Raw genomic sequence first — 26,332 nt, 5'->3', positions numbered from 1 at the left:
ATTACATGCTGCAGAGAAAGGCTACTGTACCTCTCCCACCACAAGAACAAAGATTCTTTAGCCCATGTTGTTCTCTAGGAGTAAAACAGAATCTAAGTGCCAGAATCTACTGATGGGCAGTGCCTTAATTAAGATCAACTTTAAATACACAGACATTCATGCTTCTGAGCTCTGTTGGACTCTATCAGGTTAAGTGAGGGGGGAATTGGCAGGGAGAAAAAGCTTAAAAATCCAGCTTTGTGAGTAGGTGTTTAAGCCATGGAAAACTGCGCTCAAACAATATCCCGGACAGGAAAATTGGACTTTGTGAGAATTGTACACGTATAACTTGACCCAACAAAGGAAAGAGACAAGACTGAGATTCCTTTTCTGTGCAGGCAAAGCCAATGGCAACAGACATCTGTTTGCCATGAGCAAAACATACAGGTTCCTTTGCAGGCTTACTGGAGCAGCAAAGAAAGCAAAAGAGTCAGTTGAGCCTCCCTGGAGAGATGCTTGCCTTGTACTGTATCTTCTCTGAAGTGTGATGGAAAAATGGCCGTCTGCATTGGTACTGTAGTTCCTGTCCCAAATGGTCAAGTGCAGTATTTTCCAAGCAGAGCCAAGAAAATTGTGAGATTGTCTTGATCCATAGGCTACAACATAATCCAAACTCCATAAGCCAAACTCCATCCGGATAAAAGAACAATGGATTTTGGCATTTGAGTGTTCTTTTTTTAAAAAATTCCAGTGATTTCATATGAAAGATCTCTAATAATATAATGATCACATACCGTTATGACTAAAGTTACTTTTTTGAACTACAGTTCAACAAATCTCAGAACCAGTATGGCTAAAAAGTGATTCTCCTCATCTCTGATCATCTGTTTCATGGTTATTGCATGAGATGAGGAATAGTGGATGGAGGTTTTAGCTTTATTTGGTGAGCTGTAGATGGATATGGAAGGATGATACATCCGTTTGGGCAGTGACATATAAAAAGCCCAGTAAAATGACATTTTGGGACAAACCTATTTCCTACCAAGGCTGAGACAGTGTAGAGAAGGAAACTGTCAATCAGGATAGTTGTGAAATATTAATAATTTGCTCAAGTTTTTCACTCACTTCCTCTAATAAATTTGATGTTCTCTAGTATCCTGGGCAGAACAGTAAGCTAGACAGATTACTGTTCTCACTACCACAGGAAGACTGGAATTACTTTTTAACCCAGGCTTTCTGTGTTCATGTTTCAAATTGTTGTGGTCCATGATGAGCTTTTGGAAAGTTTATTCCCCTTGTAGGTTCTTCGGGGAATGTCTAGAAAGAAGGTGGAAACAAGGAAGACATGTAGAAAGGTGACCTGGAGATAGCAATGCCTGTGATATTTCACATCTCTTCACACAGCCATACACCATAATGTTTATCAAAAAGCAAAGCAACACAAGCATATATACTGTCCATTAGAAGAGACATATGAGCTGCTGGATAGTTTAGTGGTTTAGGTATATGACTGCAGAGCCAGAGGTCGGGAGATTGATTCTCTGCTGTGCCTCCTTGACAGGGGCTAGGCTGAATGATCCATAGTGTCCCTTACAGGTCTACAGTTGTAAAGTGATGATGATTATGATGATGAACACATAGTTTCCTAGTAACTCCTTCAGCCCAGCAGGGAGCCTGTGTTGCGAAGAGAATTCTTAATACTGAAAATACTGAGTTTAATGTAATCTCTTAGTCAAACACAGTATTTCTTTAGAAAGTGTTTAATAAGGTTAATGCTCTGTGCTTTAAAATTTCTCCTTCCCGGTTTTTAAAGCACAGATCTTCTTAACATTCCTCAAGTCATTTCTTTAAGCATCCTGAGTTTGTACTCCCAATATTAGGCTTCTTCAAGCCAACAAAAGACGAGTGGATCGGAATCCCACAAAAAGAAAAGAAACAAGAAGCAGGTGATAACAAACGTTGGGTTTTGCGTGCCTTTGTTTGATAACAGCAGTCACAGCCAATGGCATGTGCTCATCCTTTGTCACTGAACTAATAAACTCCAGTTTATGACTGTCCTTAACTGTGTGAAAGCATGCTGCTGAGTTTTTTTCCTGAAGGCATAGTACACTGTAAAAATAAGTCTCCAAAATTCAATTTCTATCTTTAATTTCACTTCTGAGACATTTCTGACTGTCCAAACTATAATATGATGATACTGTAACCAATAAATATCGCTGCTAGAGAAATTTGTAGAAACCATAACAGATTTTTGTGGGCTAAAACAAGAAAGCTGGGATCTCTTCCTCTTGTTTAACATTTGGAAGTCTAGCTTTCTTGTTAAAAAATTGCAGCTCTGTCTCTCTCTGTGCGTGTGGATGTGCTGGCTTCAGAGACCTGCTTATGCTCAGTTTTCATGTGTTTGCATCATGAAAATGCTTTGCGTGGTTTTTAAAATGATTGGTTTATCTAGGGAAATGTCAAACATGACTTGAAGTGAGCAATTATTGTGTTGGTTGTATTGTGTGAGTGCTGAATGAGCTTCAAGAGCTCTTGAAATCATGTTAAACTCTTCTGAGCTGCCATAAACCCCTCTCCCACATTAGTAATGCCTTCTTTTCTTTCCCTGGTCTCCCCCAATCACCCCACATATTTTGGTTTCAACATACCTTATCTGACATTACAAATGTGCTTTTTTCTTTGCTTTTCTTTGTTCCACCGCCTTCCTTTAGCGAGCACCTCATCTGTGCCCCATGCAGGGGTTAAGAATTTCCACATAATTTAAAGAAAGGCTTCCAGAAAGTCACAGGAATTATTGTATTGGGTTTACTTAACTGCAGTCTTAGCACCAGCTCACAAGACTACAGTTGTTATCAGCAGTTCACAAGAACCCATTTCTGCTGAAGCCAATGAAAGCGGTTCATTTTATCTTTGAAAGGGAAGTTATCACAATGGTTCTGAGGTGGCAGAATTGTTCTGTCTGGTTTGAGTCATATTCTTTTTAACTTTTTGTAAATGCTCTTTTTAGAGAATATTTACACTGTTTTTAATACTTTATACCCTTTCCATAATATTCACGTTGCAGGCAATACAGAAGTCAAAGACAGAATCTGAAAAAGCAGCACAGTTAGCCAAGGTAAGATAGTATACCTTATTCTGAACTTGAGTTAAGTGTGCCTACTACTGTATGCATAAAGAAAATGTTAGGTTTCTAATTTTAAATTCAGTAGATTGCAAATGCAAGCAACTGGTCTGGCAGAAACAGGCTCCTCCCCTGTTAAGTCCTTTCACTTTCCATTGCCAGCAACAGAGATCATCATGGGTTTTGTTCAATGGGTTGGGAGAAGGGGGACACCATCCCAATCCAGGCACAGCCACTAGTGAGTGGAGCCTGTGTCAAAGAAAATACCTTTGCCAATTTTAGGTACTTCCCCTTAATCTCTGTCTATCCCACTCATTTGCATCTGTGGAGAGAGATGATGGATGGGAAATTCTGCTTCTGTAGCCTGCTTGCACGAACCTAAATCGGGATTTGTAGTATATTGCTGTTTGTATTAGCTGATTCAGCTGATTTCTTTTACTGAGCACAAAGAATAGGTTTTACAGTCTCATGCTTCAAGAGGATGATCATGCAGTTTATTCTCTCTATATTGTCATTAATAATGTTACCTCCCAAATTCTTCCTACGTAAAGGTGAGCTGCAGCTGCTTTTGAAATTGATTGTTGCTTGATGAGAATGCTTGGAAAATCCTGATGGGTTTATGAGTCTTGCTTCATGCAGGTAGCAGAGCTATAGAAGGAACCATAGCATTCTTCCTTCTTTAACTTGAAGGATAGTGATAAAGAATTGCATTGGAGAGGAAAACATATGAAGGAGGGTTCCCTAAAGTCTTAAAATACCCAGCTAGCTCTCTCAGACAGCAAATAATGCAGTCTGTATCCTCCCACTCAGTTCAGGAGGCATGGGCTAGACTACAAGACCCATGATTCCACAGCTGGAAATTAGATGCTTGGAATTGTTCCCACTCAGAAAGAAACAGGTCTGCTTCATGCTGTGTCTCAAAATCCTGGCCGGTAGTCAAGCCTGTGCTTTCTGTACACAAGTATTCTATGCTAGTCCCAACTTGAATAGAGACCCATTGATAAAGTGGGATTTAGAGAAATGTTGAAAATCGATATAGTGGGTCTACAGTCTGTCTGAGACTAGCAGTAGGTTCCAGCTCCTCGCCAACCTAGCAGTTCGAAAGCATTTAAATGCGAGTAGATAAATACTCAGTGGGAAGGTAAAACAGCGTTCCCTAGTCACGCTGGCCACGTGACCACGGACACTGTCTTCAGACAAGCGCTGGCTCTATGGCTTGAAAAATGAGATGAGCACTGCCCCCTAGAGTCAGACACGACTGGACTAAAAATGTCAAGAGGAACCTTTACCTTTACTGGTTTGTATTTCTTAAAAGTCATCCTTTGGGTGGTGGAGTAGACCTAACAGATAGAAGGGGCATGGGCTGCAGATACTGTATGCGTAATTCCCATTGGGTGCATGTTTGGAAGGGCTGTATCCATCTTGACTGGACTTGTGCATTAACATTCAAGCAGAACATTTCCCTAGTTGAAAACTCCTGTTTCTGATGATACTGTGTTGACTGAAAATCATAGCCATGTCATGCAAATACAACATTTTTGAGTTTGGATGCCATTGGCCTTTGAACTGTTTAGTGAAACTGACAGAAATGTTGGCTATTTTACTATTCTTCTGACAGATGCTTGTTCTACATTAAAAATCAATAAGTGACTGTTATGGTTATTTATATTACTTCTCTGTAGACACAGCTGGATGCTTCTACAACTAAACATCCATCTGAAGAGAAGCAAAAAGATTCTAGAGGGGTAATTTATTTCTATATTGTGTTGGTATAATTCTTTCCAAGCCAAATGTGTGTAAACACATTCATAACATGTTTTTTTTAAATTCATGCAGGCAAAAAGCCCAAGCAAGCCTTCTACTGTAACAGAACCTGAAAAAACAGTGCCTGGAAAAGCAGCCTCTATTCAGACTGATGGGTCACCAGCACAGCTGATAACAAAAGAGGAGCCAAAGGTAAAAGTAAAGAAACAAACCAAGTGAGAAAACTTCCTGAAGAAAGCAATTTAGTGGCATTCCTAAGTATGAAAAGTTGATTTCACAGGTTGAGAAGAGAGAGAAGCGAAACACAGTTGCATATAATTTTTTTCTCCATCTCAGGCAAAATCTGACCACAAGCCATTGCCTAGTGAAGGGGCGGTTGCAGCTGTGGCTGGTGCAGCTGGAGCAGTTGCAGCTGCTGGGTTGACTGCTGCAGCTGCAGAGGTAAGTGTTGAGTTGTGAATGTGAGAATAATGAGATGCAAATGTAATTATGCACTAGCTTTCAGAAGTACATTCTTATTTTCAGTCTAAAGAAGATAGATCAATAGCCGCAACTCCTGCTGCAGCGGGCAGTAAACCACCAGATGAAAAGGTAAGCAGCATTTTGTTTGCTGCCTAGTAGGATCGTAGAATAATGGGGCCTATAAAGCCATCGAGTTGCACCATCTGCTCAATGCAGGAGTCCAAATGAAAGTATAACTGACAGATGGTTGTCTAACCTTTTATTGAAAAACTATAGCGTGGCGATCTACCTTGTTGCCTCTGTTTATTTTGGCCCTCACAAGAGATCACTTCCTTTCCTTTCACGCTGCCACCAGGTATTTTCCTAATATCAATTATGTTATAGTTGTGTGCTGCCAACACTAAGGGTTATTGGACTTAGGACAGAGGTTGAATTAACAAAGATTCTTTTATTGATAAGTAAATCATAAAGACAAATCAAGTAGGAACTGTATCAGGTCTTAACATGGATTTGATTATGGATGCAATCACTTTTATTTCAAACTACTATGTACTTTTACTCAATATCTCTCTTATGGTACTTGTAACTTCATTCCTGCTTGTTCAATATCATTTATCTCAATTCCCTCTCCTAACACTCTCAGCTCAAATCCCTAACTCTCTTCTTCTTACTGCTAAAACCCTAACTCTCATTCCACATCTCCCATTGTCTCTCTCTGTCTCCCTGGCTCCGCCCCTCCTGCTGTATCCTTGACTCCTCCCCCTTGAGCTTCTGTGATGGACAGGCAGGAATGACGTCACCTTTTGGCATTCCGCTTTGAATTTGATAATAAAGAGATGCAAATGTAATCATGCACTAGCTCTCAGAGGTACATTCTTATTTTCAGTCTAAAGAAGATAAATCAATAACCACAACTCCTGCTGCAGCAGGCAGTAAACCACCAGATGAAAAGGTAAGCAGCATTTTGTTTGCTGCCTAGTAGGATCGTAGAATAATGGGGCCTATAAAGCCATCGAGTTGCACCGTCTGCTCAATGCAGGAATCCAAATGAAAGTATAACTGACAGATGGTTGTCTAACCTTTTATTGAAAAACTATGGTAACAACAGAATCTAGTGCTAAGAAATATTAAGTCAATATCTAATGTAGCATCAGAATTTCTGGTTATCTTGTTTTTATGTACTGTACCTTGTTTTTATGTATCTTTCTGTCACTCCTTGGAACTCCTTTGCGGAGATTGTTTTAATTAGTTTTTATTTTTGTGAAGTGCCTGAGTGTAGTCAGATACTCAGAATACACTGGAACTTGTTTAGTATATTTTAAAAGAAATACTTTTTAAACAAACATTTCTGTCATGTCTGGAGTATTGTATGCCTAACATTTACAATTCTGCTTTTCCAGTCTGACTTAGATACTGCCTTAGATGATTTAATAGATACACTTGAAAGTCCTAAAGAAAATGAGCCACCTGCTCCTGCATATACTGGACCAGAAATTTCGGTATGGAATCTCCTACATAACAGCCAAAGGGCCTTATTTTAGTAAGCTGGTGTCTGCAAGATCATTTGTCTGTAATAGTGACTGCTTTGATAAATGAATGCATTTGACCCTTAAATGGTTGGTGAATTTTAGTTGAAGTAACCCGTGGCATTAAGGTCTCTGGCTGTGGAGCCAGAGGTTGGGAGTTCAGTTCCCCACTGCGCCTCCTTGAGAGAGGGGCTGGACGTGATGCTCCGTAAGGTCCCTTACAGGTCTGCAGTTCAAAGGTTATTGTTATTAAGCATTCTACTATTCCAAAGGATTTTTCATCTTTCAAGGCCTCATGGAAGTCTGACAGCATATGAGAAAGAGTATGGTGTCCTTTTATTATGGTTCTTTGGGATTTTTCCTCCACTATCCTCTTTTACTTTGTTAACTTTTTAAATCCATTACTACTACTACTACTACTACTACTACTACTACTACTACTACTACTACTACTACTACTACTACTACTACTACTACTAATAATAATAATAATAATAATAATAATAATAATAATAATAATAAAATAATAATAATAAAAATAATAGTAGTAGTAGTAGTAGTAGTAGTAGTAGTAGTAGTAGTAGTAGTAGTAGTAGTTGTTATTAATGTAATATATTATAATATATATTTACATATACATTCTTATATTTTATACCCTTCTTCCCTCTACCCTCCCATTCCCATTCCCATGGCAAAATCATATCAAAATTCTTATAAGTCTTTTAAGGGAAAATTATAAATATCTTCCAAGGATATTACAATGACCAATAATTTCTGTATACATCAGGGAGTCTCTTATTATCCATTCTATTCATATAAACAATAAAAGGATGCCAGTCAGTTGCAAAAGAGTCAACGTGTTTTATCTCTTTAACTATATGCAATTTGGTGGTTAATTTTTCTTGCAGTGTTACCTGCCATGCTCTTGAGTACCCTGCTGCAATTGATACTCCTTGCATGTTTTTCCACCTTTTTGGTATGGTCTGTCTTGTTGCTGTCAGAAGATGGCCTATTAAGGTTTTATATAAAATGGATTCATTTTCTCCCAGAAAAAGAGTAAGAAGTGCTAATTCTGGAGATTTAATAATTGACTGGTTTGTAATTTTATTTATTTCATTAAACACTTCTTTCCAAAATTGGTCTACCTTTTTGCAATACCACCAAAGGTGTTGAAAAGATCCTTACACTTACAGTCTCTCCAACACACTGGTGACATTGCACGGTTAATATGTGAGAGTTGAAGTGGGGTCAGATGCCATTTTTGGAGTATTTTCAATGGAATCCCCCTGGCTGTGATAGAGATGCCTTTATATGGGAATTTTGTAAACATTCCTGAACATTTCTCTTCATCGATTTTAATATTCCAGTCATATTCCCATTTCTCCTGGAACCCCTTTGATGATCCTAGATCTACCTCAATCAGCAACGAATAAAGTGTCGATACTACTCCTTTATTTGTTTCAGCTAGAGAGAGGAGAAGATTTTCAAAAGGAGTGAAGCACCTTGTGGCCTGTTTCACAGGGTTGGCCTAATAACATTACTTATTTTATACCAAGTTAGCCAACATAACTTGTACATAAGCCTTATGTATATTTTGTAATCTCTTTGTACAATTGCAGTCCTATTTGTGTTGATTCAAATAGTCCCATTGAATTTGGTGAGGCTTACCCCTGAGTAAATGGACTAGGATTGCAACATAAAGTAGATTAAGTACTTGGATTAAATTATCGGTAGTTGTATCCCTCCATGCATAGGTGATCTCTGTTACCCTTCCTTTGTCCCAAAGTTAAGGGTCATAAGGCTTTTTGAATGGGGAACATCAATATTTCAAAAGGAAGAAATACTCTCTCACACACAGATGCAGCCTACAGTTGTGTTCAAAATTATTCAACCCCCAATGCTGTAAAGGGGTTTAGGGACTATAGTGTACATTTGGAATTGTATTCAGAATGAAATCCTACAAGGACGTTTTAAAGAACCAAATGCAACTAAAATAACACCAATTGTTTATGTAATACAGTAGTAAATGTTTCTTTTGTGGTTTCTTCATTGCCATAATTATTCAACCCCTTAAAGAGTACCACTCTGAAGAAGAGAGGTTCATTCAGGTGTTTTCGATCAGGTATTGAAAACACCTGTGGATGTCACCGAGCACCAATCAAGCATAATAAGCACCAATTAGGCAGCTTTAAAATGACTGTGATACTCAGCTCCTTCTAGACATTTACTGGTGTGGTTACAAACATGGTGAAGTCAAGAGAATGGTCCAGGAAGACAAGAGAAGAGGTGATTTGTCTTCACAGGAAGGGCAATGGCTATAAGAAGATTGCAAAGAAGTTAAACATACCAAGAGACACCATAGGAAGCATCATTCACAAATTCAAGGCAAAGGGCACTGTTGAAATGCTACCTGGTCGTGGAAGAAAGAAGATGCTGACTTCGACTGCTGTGCGCTACCTAAAGCGTAGAGTGGTGAAAAGTCCCCGTGTGACTGCTGAGGAACTGAAAAAAGATTTGTCAGATGTGGGTATAGAAGTTTCAGCTCAGACAATAAGGCGCACACTGCGTAATGAAGGTCTCCATGCCAGAACCCCCAGGCGCACCCCCTTGCTGTCTCCCAAGAATAAGAAGAGTCGACTGCAGTATGCCAAAAGTCATGTGGGCAAACCACAAAAGTTGTGGGATAGTGTTCTGTGGACTGATGAAACAAAATTAGAACTGTTTGGGCCCATGGATCAACGCTATGTTTGGAGGAGGAAGAACAAGGCATATGACGAAAAGAACACCTTGCCTACTGTGAAGCATGGCGGAGGGTCAATAATGCTTTGGGGCTGTTTTGCTTCTGCAGGTACAGGGAAGCTTCAGCGTGTACAAGGTACCATGAATTCTCTTCAGTACCAGGAGATATTGGATGAAAATGTGATGCAGTCCGTCACACACCTGAGGCTTGGGAGACGTTGGACCTTTCAACAGGACAATGATCCCAAGCATACCTCCAAGTCCACTAGAGCATGGTTGCAGAGGAAAGGCTGGAACATTTTGGAGTGGCCATCGCAGTCACCAGACTTAAATCCGATTGAGAACCTCTGGTGGGACTTAAAGAAAGCAGTTGCAGTGCGCAAGCCTAAGAATTTGACTGAACTGGAGGCTTTTGCCCATGAAGAATGGGCGAAGATACCCGTAGATCGCTGCAAGACACTTGTGTCAAGCTATGCTTCACGTTTAAAAGCTGTTATAACTGTAAAAGGATGTTGTACTAAGTACTAAGATTGAATGTCACTTGGGGATTGAATAAAAACTAATAATGATGTGAGCACAGAAAAGACATTTGTGGTTATTTCATTATAAACTTAAGGTTATATTTCTCTGACCTACAAGTGCCTCTTTCATGTAAATGTAAGCAAGATGACTGAATGATCAAAATCAATGTCAAAATGGCCAAAACATTCAATTTCAGTGGGGGCTGACTAATTTTGAACACAACTGTATTTCTGAGACACTCAGACATGGATGGAATGTGTATTGTTTCCCTCTCCTTTTCCCAGTTATGGTCCTTCCATTATTGACCATTTCCTTGATTTATATTTCTGTTTTCTGACACCATCCGAGGAAAGTACACAGGCCTGTACTGTACTCAAGTTCCATTGCATCTTTAGTTAAAGGGCTTGTGCATACTCTTATAGTGCCTGGAATGAGGTTACAGGCTTTTCTAAATTTAGATGTTAGAAAACAGAGAGGTCAAGTGACAGGCAGGGCATCAGTCCAGTTTATGGAAAAATAAAAGTTGAAGACAATAGAACTGGCAACTAGGAAGAAGAGGGAGCAATCTGCTTCAGCTAATAATTTAAACCAGTGGTTCCCAACCTTGGGTAACCCAGGTGGCCTTGAACTGCAGCTCCCAAAAACCTTCACCACTAGCTGTGTTGGTTGTTTTTTTGGGGAATTGTAGTCCAAGAACATCTGGAGACACAAGGTTGGGAACTGCTGATCTAAACCAACATGACTGTCAGGTTTGCACCCGCCTGCAAAAATCATCTCTGTGGCCAAGACAAGGAAAGACGTTCTTTTTAAACTTCAGAACAAACTACAGTTCCCCGATGCAGTGGGAAACTGGAGCTTTCAGATATCTTAGATGTGCTGGAAGCCCGACAAGGCACAAAGTTTAATGAGCTTTTGCACTTTAATGTGCAGGTTTTTTAAAAAACCTGCATATAGATACTGTCTGAGTAGCAGCAGATGTAGAAGGGGACAGTAACTATGTCTGTACTGTACCATGCTGTTCAGCTGCTGTTTGTTTTGGAGGAAATCCTGCATTGATGCCAATGAGGGTTTTCCTCCCAATAAAAACAGTACCTTCAGAGGAGGACTGTCCATTAGCATTCCCGCAGGTTCTCCTCCTCTGCCATTCCACTGATTGTTCTCCACCTTCATCCATTGAGTCTTCTTGCATTACTAAAAGCAAGCAGTTTATAGATGAATGTATCTTTAATGTCACATCAAGAAAAACACAGAGTGATTGGGACAACCCATGGTTCTTTGGGTTCCTACATATGGGGAATTGAGGTTTTTCCCCTAAAGTAAAAATAGAAGCATTAGTCCTCTTCTATGCAAAGCAGGAGGAGAAGGACGCTTAGGCAGATTCACCTTTTGTGATCACCTTTTCTGAATCGTTTTGCCCTTAAGCAAGGAGTGGAAATAATTCTGATGCCTATCCTAAAACTGCACATTGTTTTGGAGTGTATTTTTCCCCATATAATGAATAAGCTTAAGAGACTGGTGAAAAAGTTGAAATTCATTAAAAAAATTTAAATTGGGGTTTATTTGAAAATCTGTTGTGCTTATTATGGGACATCAAATTACTTCTGGGTTCTCCAAAACTTTTCAGTAAGCAATTTTTTAAAAAGTAGGTTAAGGGATAGAGGTATGTTCTTATGTACCATCAAGTTACTTACAACTTACGACAATCAGAATGTCCTGTTATTAACATCCCAGATCAGGTCTTGCAATCTTAAGATTATGGCTTCTCATATTTCTTGCTTCTTTCCATTTTTCCAGCATTATTGTTTTTTCCACTAAGTCTTGTTTTCTCAGGATACATTTGGAGTAAAGTAGTCTCAGTTTAACCAATGTTTGCTTCTAGAAAGTTCAGACTTGAAGTGATCTAGCACTTTTTTGTTATATGTCTTGATTCAATTTCATTTGACTCATTTGTATCAAGTATTGACAATAAGTTTCTGTTTGTGGCAGGAGGACCCATTGTCTTCCATTTACATCGAAGAGCTGGGCAAACGAGAGAGCACAATTCCTCCAAAGTACAGAAAACTATTGGAGGTAGGTAATTGGCCCTAAACTCTGCTTCAGACTGGTTTTCTGTGCTGCAAACTGGGAGGCAAACTCATCACAAAACTGACTTTGTATTTCAGAGTAAAGAAGCGGACAAGGTAGTTCCCCCACCAGGAGCAGTGGGAGAATCTCAGGTACAGTATGGTTAATTTATATAGCACAAAATGATGCAATTTAAAATTCTTCTTACTGGTGTCTGGTGCTTTATAAATTTTATATTATCATCGTTGGGGCTGAGAGTAAGTATGATTCTATCTGCATATAATCTGTCATTTTAACCAGATTTTGTTTTAACGGTTTTACTTACCACTTGAGCCACTTTTGCTGATGTGGTCCCTGCCTACAGAGTCCTGGTATTTGTTGTTTGGTGAGATACTTAATATTTTCTGTTATCATTCACAGGAATACAGTTGAATTCTCTATCTACAAATATCTCACCAAACTGGACATCCCAGTTTTTTGTAGCCCAGAGCCACTCAAAGCACTGTCAACCTGCAAATTTCCTTTCAGTTAGCCATGTTTCAGATTTAGCTGCTGCTAAATAAACTTGTGACTCAGGATTTGATTACATGGCAAAATGTGATGCAGTTCATGGACGATTAACTACCAGGACGATTAACTATCCAGTTTCAAGAGTTCATGCTGCACTTCCCAATCATATTAACCTCCCCTAAGGTCACATCCCCATCATCTTCTCCATCCTTCCGTTCATTGCTTCCCTTTTATCCATCCTCTCAAGTCAACTAATACATCTGTCAGCCATGAAGACATTAAGTGTGTATGTTGGGAAGACTCAGTCCCCATTTTCCATATGACAGTGGTAACTTTTGTGATTCCACATAGTGCAGAGGTATAACATTCATATCCTTTGCATCCTTTCAGCAGTTTCACACACTCCTGAGCAAATAACATTGAGTAAAAAAGAAGACTACCGGTTCCTAGCTAGAGATAACTCCTTCTTTAATAATCAGGAATATAAAGAAATCTCTCTGGGGGAAATGATTTCCACTCCGGTCTTGCAGTTGTTTGCTCTTCCACCCTCTTTTCCCTTCTGCTGTTACTTCATAAGAATTGGGAACATGAGCCACTGCAGCAATTGAAGCAGTCCTGTACTTTTCCTGTATTACTTACTAAGGCCACAGAGAAATTAAAACCTCAGGTGATACGCTTTTTCAGACCAAGAGCTGATAGCCATAAACCTAGTTCTGCTTCAGTACGTGTGCAATGCCCATGAATTGTAAGCTGCTGCTGGAGACATGGTGATAAGTATAACACAGTTTGTGTTTCCGTTTAGCCAACAATGACAGATGATGACCTAGCGGATGCTCTGTCATCTGATTTTACTTGCAGTGCCGTACTACCTGCTGGAGAGAAGAGTGTTGAGCCAAAAGAGGTACTGATTTTGCAACCTTTTTGAAGAATCCATATATAGCTTGAAATATAAATGTAGAAGGATATGATTTTTAAACCTCAACGTCCAAATGTGTTTTTACTATTTTATGTTATAGAAGAAACCTGCAGAAGAAGGTGATCTTCTGCAAGCTGAGTCCTTGACTTTGGTCCATACTTCAGCTCCTCCTAAAGAGAAGAAACCTAAACTGGAAGAGGTACAGAATATTGAAAGTATTCTCCCTCTGTATTAAATGATACTACAATGCTTTGTAAAAAGCAAGAGTTGCATGTAATTACTCTCTAATTTTGTTTATATATTAATTATAGTTGCATCCCATCTTTCCACTAAAAATAGTTCTCAAGACAACCAACAAATATTGTTAAAATAAGTTAGAATTACATGGCTTAATAGTAGTAGCAATAATTTTGTTGTTTAGCTTTAAGCTATATCAAAGCAAAAGGAACATTTGGAGTTCAGCAAGAATTTTAGTTCTGTTCACCAGTGCAAGGGAGAAGAGATGCAAGGAAAATTTTCATTAGATTTTTAAAAAATCTAATTTCATTATGCAAATTCACAACAACAATGTTGTTCCTCCAGTAAAAAAACTAAGCCACTGGAGGAAGTTGTATTGGTGGTGGTGGTAGGGAACTGCCTGTCCTTTAATTTTCTTTGCTAAATTGCCAAAATACTTTTAAAACTTTAAATGGATGTGATTGTGTAAGAAACCAGGTGTGGCAATTCTGTCCTTTCTTAAACTTTCCATGTATAAATATATCTATAATTCACTACACTAGGTTTATATAGGAATACTGTATTTTTCTGTGTATAAGACAACCCAGTGTATAAGACAACCCCTCTTTTTCTGACTCCAAATTAGAAAATTTGATCCCTGCCTTTCCCTTCTTTTTGCTAAGCTGTGGAGCTTAGCAAAAGGAAGGGAAAAGCAGGGATCAAAGGGCTCCCTTTGACCGCCGCTTTTCCCTTCCTTTTTGTGAAGCCCTGTGGCTCTGCCTCCTGCTGCTGTCTTCCATGGATAAAACAACCCTCAATTTTTTCTCTAATTATTTTAAGGAAAAGTGTTGTTTTATACACAGAAAAATACATTAGCTTTGTATGTCTGTATGGTGGAAATGTATGGGCAGAACACTAGTGTGGATGGCAGCTGAGTACAGTAATTGAGTGCTAATTGGTTGGTGTAATTGGAGTGTTTTGGGGAAGACTCCGGTCTGAATGACAGTTTAGTTAGACCTGTGAGTTTGATCTGGAAGGTAGTCCATTTTAGAGTTAGTTAGGAAAAGTGCTCTGTGCTACAGTTTAAAAAGAGAAGTATGTGTGTCAGAAAATCTGAGAGTCTATAAAGAAGTTCTGTTTTTCTCTTTAAATATAGAATATAGGTTTTAACCTATATTGTTCACATCCTAGAATATATCTTTCCCTTCATACTTTTTACTGTGGATTTAAATAAAAATCCTATCTGTTTAAATTAAACTCTCCTCGTTATGTATTTTATGTGTAACTAAGAAAAAGTTATGCAGACTGCAACCAGACAATATACAATTCATAACATGGAACTGTGTTCTACTAGTTAGGAACAAAGTGATGAATTAAAAATACAAAAACTTTTTCACTAACCACCTTAATAATCTAAGGTACCAGTTTGAAGCAAGGAAAAGTCTGATTGGGACAGACTAGAAGGGGCAACCCTAGAATACTTGGCTGTGGTTTTTGGGAGTGGTTGTCCTTTCAGGTTAATGTCTTCCCCAGTGGCGCTATAGAGTGGTGGCTAGGTTCACGGAGTTTAATTGTGCCAGAAGGTAACCTGTGGAAACCACCTGGAGAATGTGGAGAATTCGATCCAGTACTGTAAAAATTGGTGGATGAAGTAATTGACACCTCTCTTGGGGTGATAAAGTAGCGGCACCAGACATGTTTGTATGTATGACATGCAGATTTGTATAGATTAAACATAATTGGGGGTTAAAAGTTTGTCTTCTGTGAATTATTATTAATTTCAAAATAATTTCAGTGTGATAAAATTACTTACCCAGTGTGGACTGCAGGAATTCAGAGAGTTTCTTATGTACAGTCCTAATCTGTACTGAATGTCTAAAGGTGCTGAGTCTTTCCTAAGATGAAAAAATCGACGCATACAAGATGGAACTCATTGTGGTCATGAAAAGGTTGTTGAATATTGTGGAATTTATGTTGTTCTTGGGTCTGTTAAAACAAATGTGAAACAGGATATGATTTAATTTCCTTTGTATGTCTGAAAAATAAAAATTGCTTTCACTGTGTGCAGTTTGTGTATTGGCAGGGTCCCTGTTTTTCCTCTCATTAGATTTGATTGTGATGCCATTTTAACTCTTGCCTACTGAGATTAAGTTTGCCTGAGCATCGCAATATATTAAAGTACCATCTTCACTGGCTGCCAGCAGATGTTGAAGAATATTAGCAGGTTTAAAGTAACACATCAGTTATTAATCTGAAATCAAATTATAGTGGCACAATTTATGGGTGTTTTGTCATTGTCATGATGCAAGGTGAACCGTTTGTGGTCGGTATCGATGTTCTTGGACTTCAGTTTCTAACCATTGACTGGCTGGGACTGATCAGAAGGCCACAACATCTGGAGGGCCACAAGTTGCCCACACCTTTGTAAATCATTTGATGTCCCTGAGCTCACAGCTGTTAGACTGAGGTTTAGCATTAAAATGTGAGAGTCTCTACCACTGTGGTTCACTTGAAACTTCAGCACACAAAAAAAATGATTTCACAGAAATATGATTCAAGAGCCTGCTTGATATATTTGACCACAAGCAAAAGCAAAACACTTAGTTTATCCTCTCCTTTAATTACAGCTGTTACTGTTTAAGAAAATCAGATTCATTGATGTAATGCTGCAGCCTCATGCCTAATAATCTCCGTACCTGCACGATAAGATGTTGGCAGTTCTTTGCATTCATACTGTTATCATCTCACAGGCAGCAATCAGTGACAGTGCCTTGGATGCTCTTGTGGATACGCTTGGCATGCCAGAACCGGAGCCTGAAGAAGACCTGAGCTCCATTGTAGAAGTGGAAGAGGTATTATTTACACTAAAAACAACAACCTGAACCAGCAAAATGCTCTTTTTTATTTTTTATTTTATTTTTATTCATACAGAAATGCTCTGTCTGATTGCTCTTGTCTGTTGGCAGTAGAGAACAAAATTTAGCATTCACTTTGAAAATATTTTAAATATTGAAATATTTTAAATATTTTAAAATGCAAGTAGATAAATAGGTAGCACCATGGTGGGAAGGTAATGGTGTTCCGTGTCTAGTTGCACTGGCCATGTGACCACGGAAGATTGTCTTCAGACAAATGCTAGCTCTTTGGGTTGGAAACGGAGATGAGCACCACCCCCTAGAGTCGGCGACTGGACAAATTGTCAAGGGGAACCTTTACCTTTACCTTGCAAATATTTGCTAGTATAGGGGGGCACTTTCACCATTTGTGCTGCTGAAGTCTGTTCTGGAGGAGCTCCCAGTTCATTCAATGAGGTTTTGAAGACAGTTAGAAGACAGGGAAGAAGAGGAATTGTCACTCCCCAAGTTCTGCTGACTTGCTGACTTCTGTGATAATCTTAGCACCCAGAGAGGTCTAAAGAAATAGACAGAGGTGTGCATGTCACAAAACAGAGCATGGCTTCCACAGATTAGACATGTATCCTGGAAGAAGGGTAAGATTCTTGGTAGGAAGCAGCTTTGTCATATGTCTTTTTATCAATATATTCTGACGCTGCAACCTTGTGAAGTCTTCACTGGGAGTTATTGCGTTGGATAGAGTAGGACTTAGTACTTCTGAGTCACACAGATAGGATTGGGTTGCAGGTGAGTAAACTGCTGCATAAATAATGCATGATGAATAGCATTTTAGAGTATTGACTGTGTGTAAGCTGATATGACACATGAGCACAGTCCTAATTTTAAAAGCATTTGCATCTCATTGACATCAGTGTCATCACTGAGCCCAGAATATTGCCGTTGAAAACTGTCGCCTCAACAGTGTTTAATTTTGGCTGAATCATTTCTGTAGGATGTGTAGTGAAACAAGAATATACCTCAAAGGGGTTGCTATCAGCTGTAGTAGCCGTCTTTCTCATGTGTACTATGGATTTAAAAAATGAACTATGGCATAGGAGAAGAAGGAACCAATTGCAGGAGAAAAATGGGGAGAAGATGCATTTAGGTGCAAAGAAACATTTGAGCCAACTATGTTTCTAATATCTTCTCCAGGGGCACTCCTAATTACAGCCAACATGATTGTTTGACCTCCAACTCTCTTACAGAAGGTCCAGCAAGACAATTCTTGTGTTGACATATTGTGATTCCTTTATTCAGCCAAAGGCCAAAGAAAGAAAAGAGAAGAAGCCTGGTGAACAAGATGATACCATTCCTCCAGAGTATCGATTAAAACCAGTCTTGGTAATTTTTATTTTCATTTCTAGTTTTTGTTGCTTAAATTTTATAGTCATCCTTTTTGCAAGTGGGAATTAGGTTTTAGAGAATCTACATTAACTGGAGTATTTAATGTTTTGCTGTTAGGTGCTCATAAACATTTCCCTACTGATCCCCCATTAAGAGAATTAACTGGAATTATTTGAGAAGAGTGGCTCCTCCAGTTGTGTGCTAATGGTTGGTTGAAATAAGAAGGATTCAGAGAAAGCAGGCAAGGGCCAAGCACTGAGGATTTGCTCAAAATATTGTCTCTAAATCAGCGAGTTCAGCAGTGCTAAATGTTGACTGGATTGTGCCACAGAAAGCAGGAATGTTTCAAGGGTGTGGGTTTAAAGAATGCCAAGAATAGGAAATTGTTTCCTTGATGGCTATGCCGAGAATAAGCCAAGAAAGAGGACATGGGGCCTTCTGTGCTGGGACAGAGTGGGAGAGAGACCATTACCATCTTGTATCCTGGTCCAGCCAACACCAGCCCGGGGACTTCACCTTCTTGCACTTGTCTTTCTCTTCCTAAGGAGGGACGCTTCTTGCCTACATGAAATTAGAGTTAGTTAGCTCAGTGGTTTAGGCATCTGGCGGCAGAGTCAGAGGTTGGAAGTTTGATTCCCCACTGTGCCTCCTTGGACTTGATTATAACAAGAATAAAAAAATATATATCATTATTAATATTTCAGTATATCTGCATGTGATAGCCAGTGAAGTGGAAGGTGGGGGGCGGGGGAGTGGAATGGGAACTGCTAATGTTCATACAAGGCTGTTTTTTCCATCAACTTTAATATTGAAGAGATAAATACTGTTGGTGTTCATGTTTGTTTCCTTAACATGATATATATAATTTGGGTCTCAAGAATATGTTTGTCCTACATCCAAGCTGTTACGTTCTGTTTGCCGTGTGAGCAAGAAAGATGATTCTCACACTAGATGATTCTCACACTACTTCCATCTTGACTACTTCCATCTTGCATTTTTAAAAATTGCCAGGGAAATGTGAAACAAACAAACAAAAATCATTATTGCAAAAATATTGTCAGCTTTTGCTTTGGTTCCCCCAATATGTAAATTGCCTATTTAACAATAGTTGTATCTTTTAAATTTTAGGATAAAGATGGGAAGCCCTTGCTGCCAGAGCCTGAAGAAAAGCCGAAGGTTATTAAGTATATTTATTGGATTTTCTCTTCATTGCCTCGGGGGGCGGGGCGGATAACTGTTACAGAAAGCAAGTGTATTTTGGTTTTTCTTTGTTTTTGGTCTTTGCAGCATTGCAAGTGTGTGTTCCCCAGCTACTGAAGATCATTTACCCTATTATCTTTGAGTCAGCATTTCTGAGTGTCTGTTACTTCATGGTGTAATTAGACTGATGTTATCCTGTGTTTGTCTTATGGATAAAATAGTTCTAATAGAACTGAGTCCAACCAGAAAGTGTTTTTCCCCCTTGAAAACCATCACACATGTGCACCAAAGGCCTGGGCACTCTCTGAGTTGTGTAAGGCTCGTGCTACTAGCTTGTTTCGTGCCACTCAACCTATTCAAGTTGTGTGCTTCTTCTCTAGAGAGAGGTGGGCAGGATTCACTTCCCTCCTTCCACGAGTATGTAGTTAGAGCAGTAGGAACCTTTGTATTTTGTGCAGGTCAAATCCACTGCAGAGAAGTACATGCAAGATTCATTATTTTTATAGAGGCTTTGGTTGAAGGGGGTGGAAGGGATGAATATCTAATTTGCAAATGGCACCAAAGTGGAAGAGTTTCTCATACTTCAGAAGACAGTGCCATGATTCAAGATGCCCATAACAAGATTCAGTAAGTCTGTATAGTGTTTGCTTCGAAAGCAATAGTACCCCTCTGTTTTGCATCACAGTTTAAGAAGAATATGGACAAGTTATAGTGCGTCCACAGGAGGATGGCCAAGATGGCTAAGGGCCTGCAAATCAAACTCTGTGAGGAACAGTTCAGGGAGCTGACTGTGTTTAGCCTGGAGAGGTGATGTAACTATCTTCAAACATGTGGACGGCTAACTCATGAAACAGGCAACAAGCTTGTTACTTGCTCCTCTAGAGGCTAGGGGCCAGAATCAATGGATTCAAATTACAACAAGAGCCATCTGGGCCAAACATTCAGAGGAACCTCTTGGTGGCGGTTCTATCAATAGAACGGATTGCATTGGAAAATACCAGATTTTCCTTTGTTGCTGGTTTTTAAATAGATAGTATGACCATCTCTTAGAAAAGTCCTAGCTGGGATTTCCTGCACTGGTGGGTGACTGGACCCAGTGTCCCTTGTGGTCCCTTCCAGCTTTGAAGTACTGTGATTCTACAAACTTCATGTCCGGGTCTGCCCCTTGAAATTTTAGTTGTTTATTATGGTCAAATGCTGCTCTTCTCGTTGTCTTTCTTTAATTTTCAAGTAACTCTGCATAACAGTTTTCATATTTCATTCATTTTCACTACAGCCTATTAGTGAATCTGACCTAGCTGATGAATTCTCAAAAGACTTTGCCAGCTCTCCTCCAGAAATATCAGAACCATCTAAACCTGTGGATGTGCCGACGGTTAGTTTCTGTTGTCTTTAAGAAGGCTGCCTTAATATTTTGTTGTAATGGAGATAGGCAGCTAGGTGGAAGACAAAAGCTGTATTCAGGCGTTGAATAGCTACACACCCCACCTCCATTTCCCCTTCTCCCCACCCCCTGCTTACAACACACACTTCATATTTTTCCTCTTATACCAATTGTGTATTTTGCCGAGGGCAAGATGTGGGTATGTTGGAACAGATGGACATACCAGGGGACAGGTAGTTGGGAACATGTGGGAGCTGGCGACTTCTAGCCATTCCTTTGGCAGGCCATCGGGTCTGTGCAGTTGGTATGTAGACTTAATTGTGCAGTGGCCAACTCTGCATTTAACTTTCCAGTAGAAGCTGAAATTTGGGCTCTCACGTATTTGATGGTATTCAAATGAATAAAATATTTTGAGGATCAAAACTTAAACATCTGTCTTCTTATTACAGAAGCCTGTAGCTGTTGAGTCTTCAGAAGCTTCCAAAGAAAAAATAACTGCCTCTCCTGCAGTTCCTTCTGTGCAATCTTCATTACCTCCAGCGGTTTCTACTGTAAGTAACATCGGTAGGGCCCGCATCTGTGTTCATTATAACCAACATGAATGTAGACAACAGGAAGAATATTGCAAAGTTGAGGCATGATAAACTGGCTCAAGGCAGAACCTTGGCCTTGCTGAGCGCGGGGGGGTCAGCAACATTTCCAAGCTCTAGTTCTGCCTCAAGTGTAATCAGGATGATATATTCAGAAGCTTTCTGAATCAGAGAAATGTGGTTGTCTCAAAGTTAGTCAAAACCTGGCCTTGTCTTTGCCTATGGCCAGCTCATACAGCCCCTGTGTTGTGACCGTTCTTTTTATTAGCTTTTGTTATTTTGATCTTATTTCAGAAGCCCTCAGTGGCTCAGCCTGAAAAGATTCCTACAGAACATGTGGTCTCTGCTGCTGCTGCTCATGTTATACAATCCTCAGCTCCCACAGCAACCCCTCCAGTGAGTAAATGGTCTGAAAATTGCCATGAAAGATCAAAGGCACACTTGTTGGAGAATTAGAATGGTGGATTTTGTCACCCATACGGAAGATAGAACTTAAACTAGTGGTGTAAAATATGTTTGCATTTCTGACAATCTTTTCCGCCCTAAATATTTCAGATAACTACATTGGGGGGGGGGGGGTTCACTGCTTCTGTTAATCAGTTGTTGGGCATGGATTCTCGAAGGCTTTCACACCCAGGATATGATGGTTGTTGTAGGTATTTTGGGCTGTTTGGCCATTTTCTGGAGGTTTTTCTTCCTAATGTTTCGCCAGTCTCTGTGGCCGGCATCTTCAGAGGACAGGAGTTAGAACTTCTGGAACACAGAGAAAGTTCTAACTCCGGTCCTCTGAAATTGCCAGCCACAGAGTCTGGTGAAACATTAGGAAGAAAAACCTCCAGAACACAGCCAAACAACCCGAATAACCTTTGATGTTGTTTAGTAGTTAAGTCGTGTCCGACTCTTTGTGACCCCATGGACCAGAGCACGCCAGGCCCTCCTGTCTTCCACTGCCTCCTGGAGTTGGGTCAAATTCATGTTGGTAGCTTCAATGACACTGTCCAACCATCTCGTCCTCTGGCGTCCCCTTCTCTTCTTGCCTTCACTCTCTCACAACATCAGAGTCTTTTCCGGGGAGTCTTCTCATGAGATTGGCAAAGTATTGGAGCCTCAGCTTTAGGATCTGCCCTTCCAGTGAGCACTTAGGGTTGATTTCCTTAAGAATGGATAGGTTTGTTCTCCTTGCAGTCCAGGGGACTATGTGGACCTTTGTCGGCAAAGTGATGTCTCTGCTTTTTAAGATGCTGTCTAGGATTGTCATCACTTTCTTCCCAAGAAGTGGGCGTCTTTTAATTTCGTGGCTGCTATCACCTTCTGCAGTGATCATGGAGCCCAAGAAAGTAAAATCTGTCACCGCCTCCATATCTTCCCCTTCTATTTGCCAGGAGGTGATGGGACCAGTGGCCATGATCTTAGTTTTTTTTTTGATGTAGAGCTTCAGACCATTTTTTTCCACTTTCCTCTTTCATCTCCATTAAGAGGTTCTTTAATTCCTCCTCACTTTCTGCCATCAACGTGGTATCATCTACATATCGGAGGCTGTTGATATTTCTTTCGGCAGTCTTAATTCCACCTTGGGATTCCTCCAGTCCAGCCTTTCACATGATGTATTCTGCATACATGTTAAATAAGCCGGGGGACAATATACAGCCTTGTCGTACTCCTTTCCCAATTTTGAACCAATCTGTTGTTCCATATCCAGTTCTAACTGTTGCTTCCTGTCCCACATATAGGTTTCTCAGGAGTTACATAAGGTGGTCTGGCACTCCCATTTCTTTAAGAACCTTTCATAGTTTGTTGTGGTTGGTGCATAAACTTGGATTACTGTGATGTTGAAAGACCTGCCTTGGATTCATATTGAAATCATTCTATCATTTTTGAGATTATATCCCATTACAGTTTTTCCCACTCTTTTGTTGACTATGAGGGCTACTCCATTTCTTCTATGGGATTCTTGCCCACAATAGTAGATATGATAATCATCTGAGGTGAATTTGCCCATTCCTGTCCATTTTAGTTTACTAACGCCCAGGATGTTGATGTTTATTCTTGCCATCTCCTGTTTGACCACCTCCAGCTTCCCAAGGTTCATAGAGATTGCTTTCCTTTCACTTCCAGGCACATCCACAGCTGAGCGTCCTTTCAGCTTTGGCCCAACCGTATCATTAGCTCTGGCGCTACTTGTCCTTGTCCTCCTCTCTTCCTCAGTAGCATGTTGGTCGCCTTCTGACCTGAGGGGCTCATCTTCCAGCATCAATATCTTTCAGCCTTTTGTTTCTGTCCATGGAATCTTCTTGGCACTGATTCAAATGGACCTACTCTAGTTGTAAGTTACTTTAGTATAGTAAGTCACAATTTGAGTAGGCCTATTTGAATCAATTGAATGTATTGAGTTGACTCACCAAATCCCCACTGATACAGTGGCCCTGCTCGTGCAGTTTATTATGCTACAGGATTCCAGATTCTGTTAATTTTAACTGGCCCAGGCATGGGAAGTCTGCATGTCCCATTGTCTCCCAAAGCTTGTGCTGGGAATTGATTCATAAATCTGTGCAGCTTTGTACCTGTATATCGTCACAGTATAAAAGGCTATCTTTATTAAATGGATTGTTATTAAGAATTCTATGGCTAGTTTCTAATAATTATATTTCTCAGCTACTCTGTTTCTAAACCATGGGCAGGATTCAGTTGGATACTTAATTGAAGTGTACTGCTTCCATCAGAATGTGCACCCCTCTTTCTCTTGAATTAGCCTGTACACCTTCTGGAGCAAGTTTTTTGGGGTGCACAGGAGCTGCAGGAGGGGAAAGGACCTGCTAGTTCTGGAGGAAATAGTGTATTGCAACTTAGGTATCCTGTCGGATCCTGACCCATGTTTTAAAATCGCACTTAACTGATGTGAGCAATGTTATTGTCTTTTTATAGAGTGCACAGGTAACTGATGAAGCACTGGAAGCTTTATCTGGAAGTCTAGGAACAAGACAGCTTGATCCTGAGGAAAAAAAGCCTGCTGTGGATAAAATGAAGGTGATAAAAATGGCCCTGTAGGCTTAGTTGACATCTTCTTTGCTAGCTGTGGCGCTCAGGCCTCAGTACCTTTTAGAGGTACCCTAATCGTTTAGCAGACCATAATTGTCCAATGGTTCCTCTTAGAAGTACCATCATTTATAAAGATGGCCATTACCAACATCCCCTTTAATTTTCAGCCCTGCTGAAAATTATACATATGCGCGTGACTCAGCCCCCTCCGCGCGGAGTTTCATTGTGACCGGAACAAAAGGGGCCGGAAATTATCTCTGCAGGTGTATGGAGGAGAAAACCTGCTGGGGGGCGGGCGGGGAGAGAGTTGCGCATGCTCACACAGTTGTGCACCTTAGAGGCAACCTTGGCCATTATGCATAGAAGACTAATATATGATGCACACCTGGTCTCAATATTGTGATTTCTTCATCTCCACAACATGGTGGATGGAAGTTTGGTACAGCGGTGTCGTGTACTTAGCAGATCAGTTTACTGATGAGCCTGGATGCTGGGCTCTGGGATTCTTCCCTTGGCACACGTGAGGATATCTCAGATAGAGGGGAGAAAATATTGCTGTGATATCCATTGTTGTGTCCGGAAATTGAATGGAATGTTTCCCTTCACACACTTCAGTGATAAACACAGACACAGGAGGGGCTTTCTAGTTGACGCCAGATTTCTTAATATTTTGTTAACATAATAGAGTAACTGAGCAATTCCAGCAGGCCATGTTTTAATTCCCTAAGAGGGACTTTAATGAAGAAAGGAAAAGATTTAGTAACACCTGTGTTATGTGTCGTGTGGAATTTTTTAAAGTGCATGGAGTGATAAAGACACAAATCATGCTTTTAAAAAGCGTTGCCATTTCTTTTCCTCCTCCAGGAAAAGGCAAAACAAGAAACACGTGAAAAACTGGGAGAAGATGAAGAAACGATCCCGCCTGAGTACAGATTAATCGAAGCAAAGGTAATTGCTTCTCCATTGTTTTCATAGAGCTTTGTTATAATGTCTCTATTTTTCCCAGTAACTCTCTTGAGAGCTGTGGCTTTTGAAGAGTATTGGATGCTTACTCAGCACTTCACTGTATGCAGTTGCGAATAAGATACACTGGGGTTGTAATTGTGTGTCCAGAAAACATTAATTTAAGCATATTAATCACTTATTCGAACCAGTGTCTGGTCTGCAGTTTTCTCCTGTTTGAGCTACATATTTGCTGACAACCTATGCACACATTCCAGTGTCCTTTAGTTAAGCCCCCGTTTTATGCAAATCCATTTTATAAATAGTCCTAGCTACTGATGTGTGTTATATGTCATCAGGTCACTTCTGACTTACAGTGACCCAAACAGGGTTTCACAACACATGAGATATTCATGAGTTTCTAAGGCTGAGCTGGGAATTTAACCCAGGTCTCATGTCTCCTAGTCAAACATGTGATCCGTTACACAAAACTGGTTCTCATAGCTACTAATACCCAGTCAAAAAGAAAGCCATCTCACCCTACTAAGGATCTACTCACTGTATCCTTACACCGTAGACCGGTCTATTAGATATGTGCCATAACTCAGTGAAGAAACATACACCTTATAAGCAGGAAGTCTGCAGTTTATTCCTTAGCATCACCAGATTCTGTATTTTAAAACTTCCGTTGTTTGGGGTACATAGTCTGTGCCTTGAGAATAAGACTGTTAAAAGCTGGTGGTTGTTAGTTTTTATATTTTGGGGGGTTTTAAAAATTTCCTCAGACCAGATTGCAAATAGATGAAAATAATAGTGAAATCAGAATAAGCCCCTTTTTAAAAAGATAGTCTAAAAGCAATGGCTATTAATTAAAAATTCACCATCGCTGCTGCCTGGAGCCCTTAGGCAGCTGCCTCACTTGAAAACAATCAAAACAGAGGTCACTTGCATTTTTTTTCATGGGTACTTAGAGTTGCATCTTCACCCTTTGAAGAAAAAGAAGAAAATAATGGGGATGGGGAAAGGTGGCTGCAAAAGCTTCTTAGCAATTGATACCCGGCTGCTCTGATAGCACACAAAGCAGACCTTGCATTCACAAATGTAAGTAATGTGAGTAGAGACT

General features: G+C 40.0%; 1 protein-coding gene across 10 annotated transcripts in view; it reads left to right on the top strand.

Moving 5' to 3' along the window:
* The window catches only part of CAST (calpastatin), a 70,640-nt gene that overhangs the window by 30,899 nt on the left and 13,409 nt on the right, over positions 1-26,332 (top strand). For 5 of the 10 annotated variants that reach the window (XM_020793227.3, XM_020793228.3, XM_020793230.3 and 2 more), the window contains 20 exons: positions 1,860-1,925; positions 3,044-3,094; positions 4,783-4,845; positions 4,937-5,056; positions 5,201-5,305; positions 5,390-5,455; positions 6,213-6,278; positions 6,727-6,825; positions 12,100-12,183; positions 12,276-12,329; positions 13,490-13,588; positions 13,704-13,802; positions 16,570-16,671; positions 17,971-18,054; positions 19,186-19,233; positions 20,534-20,632; positions 21,091-21,192; positions 21,526-21,627; positions 24,154-24,255; positions 25,132-25,215. In XM_020793227.3, the coding sequence (XP_020648886.3) occupies positions 1,860-1,925; positions 3,044-3,094; positions 4,783-4,845; positions 4,937-5,056; positions 5,201-5,305; positions 5,390-5,455; positions 6,213-6,278; positions 6,727-6,825; positions 12,100-12,183; positions 12,276-12,329; positions 13,490-13,588; positions 13,704-13,802; positions 16,570-16,671; positions 17,971-18,054; positions 19,186-19,233; positions 20,534-20,632; positions 21,091-21,192; positions 21,526-21,627; positions 24,154-24,255; positions 25,132-25,215 (1,695 nt within the window). The remainder of the gene's footprint in view (positions 1-1,859; positions 1,926-3,043; positions 3,095-4,782; positions 4,846-4,936; positions 5,057-5,200; positions 5,306-5,389; positions 5,456-6,212; positions 6,279-6,726; positions 6,826-12,099; positions 12,184-12,275; positions 12,330-13,489; positions 13,589-13,703; positions 13,803-16,569; positions 16,672-17,970; positions 18,055-19,185; positions 19,234-20,533; positions 20,633-21,090; positions 21,193-21,525; positions 21,628-24,153; positions 24,256-25,131; positions 25,216-26,332) is intronic. The other 5 variants (XM_078386289.1, XM_020793231.3, XM_078386291.1 and 2 more) reach the window with 1 other exon arrangement.

This window comes from Pogona vitticeps, chromosome 2, assembly GCF_051106095.1.
Source record: "Pogona vitticeps strain Pit_001003342236 chromosome 2, PviZW2.1, whole genome shotgun sequence".
NCBI classification, from domain to species: Eukaryota; Metazoa; Chordata; class Lepidosauria; order Squamata; family Agamidae; genus Pogona; species Pogona vitticeps.
This window is presented reverse-complemented; position numbering and strand designations above follow the sequence as displayed.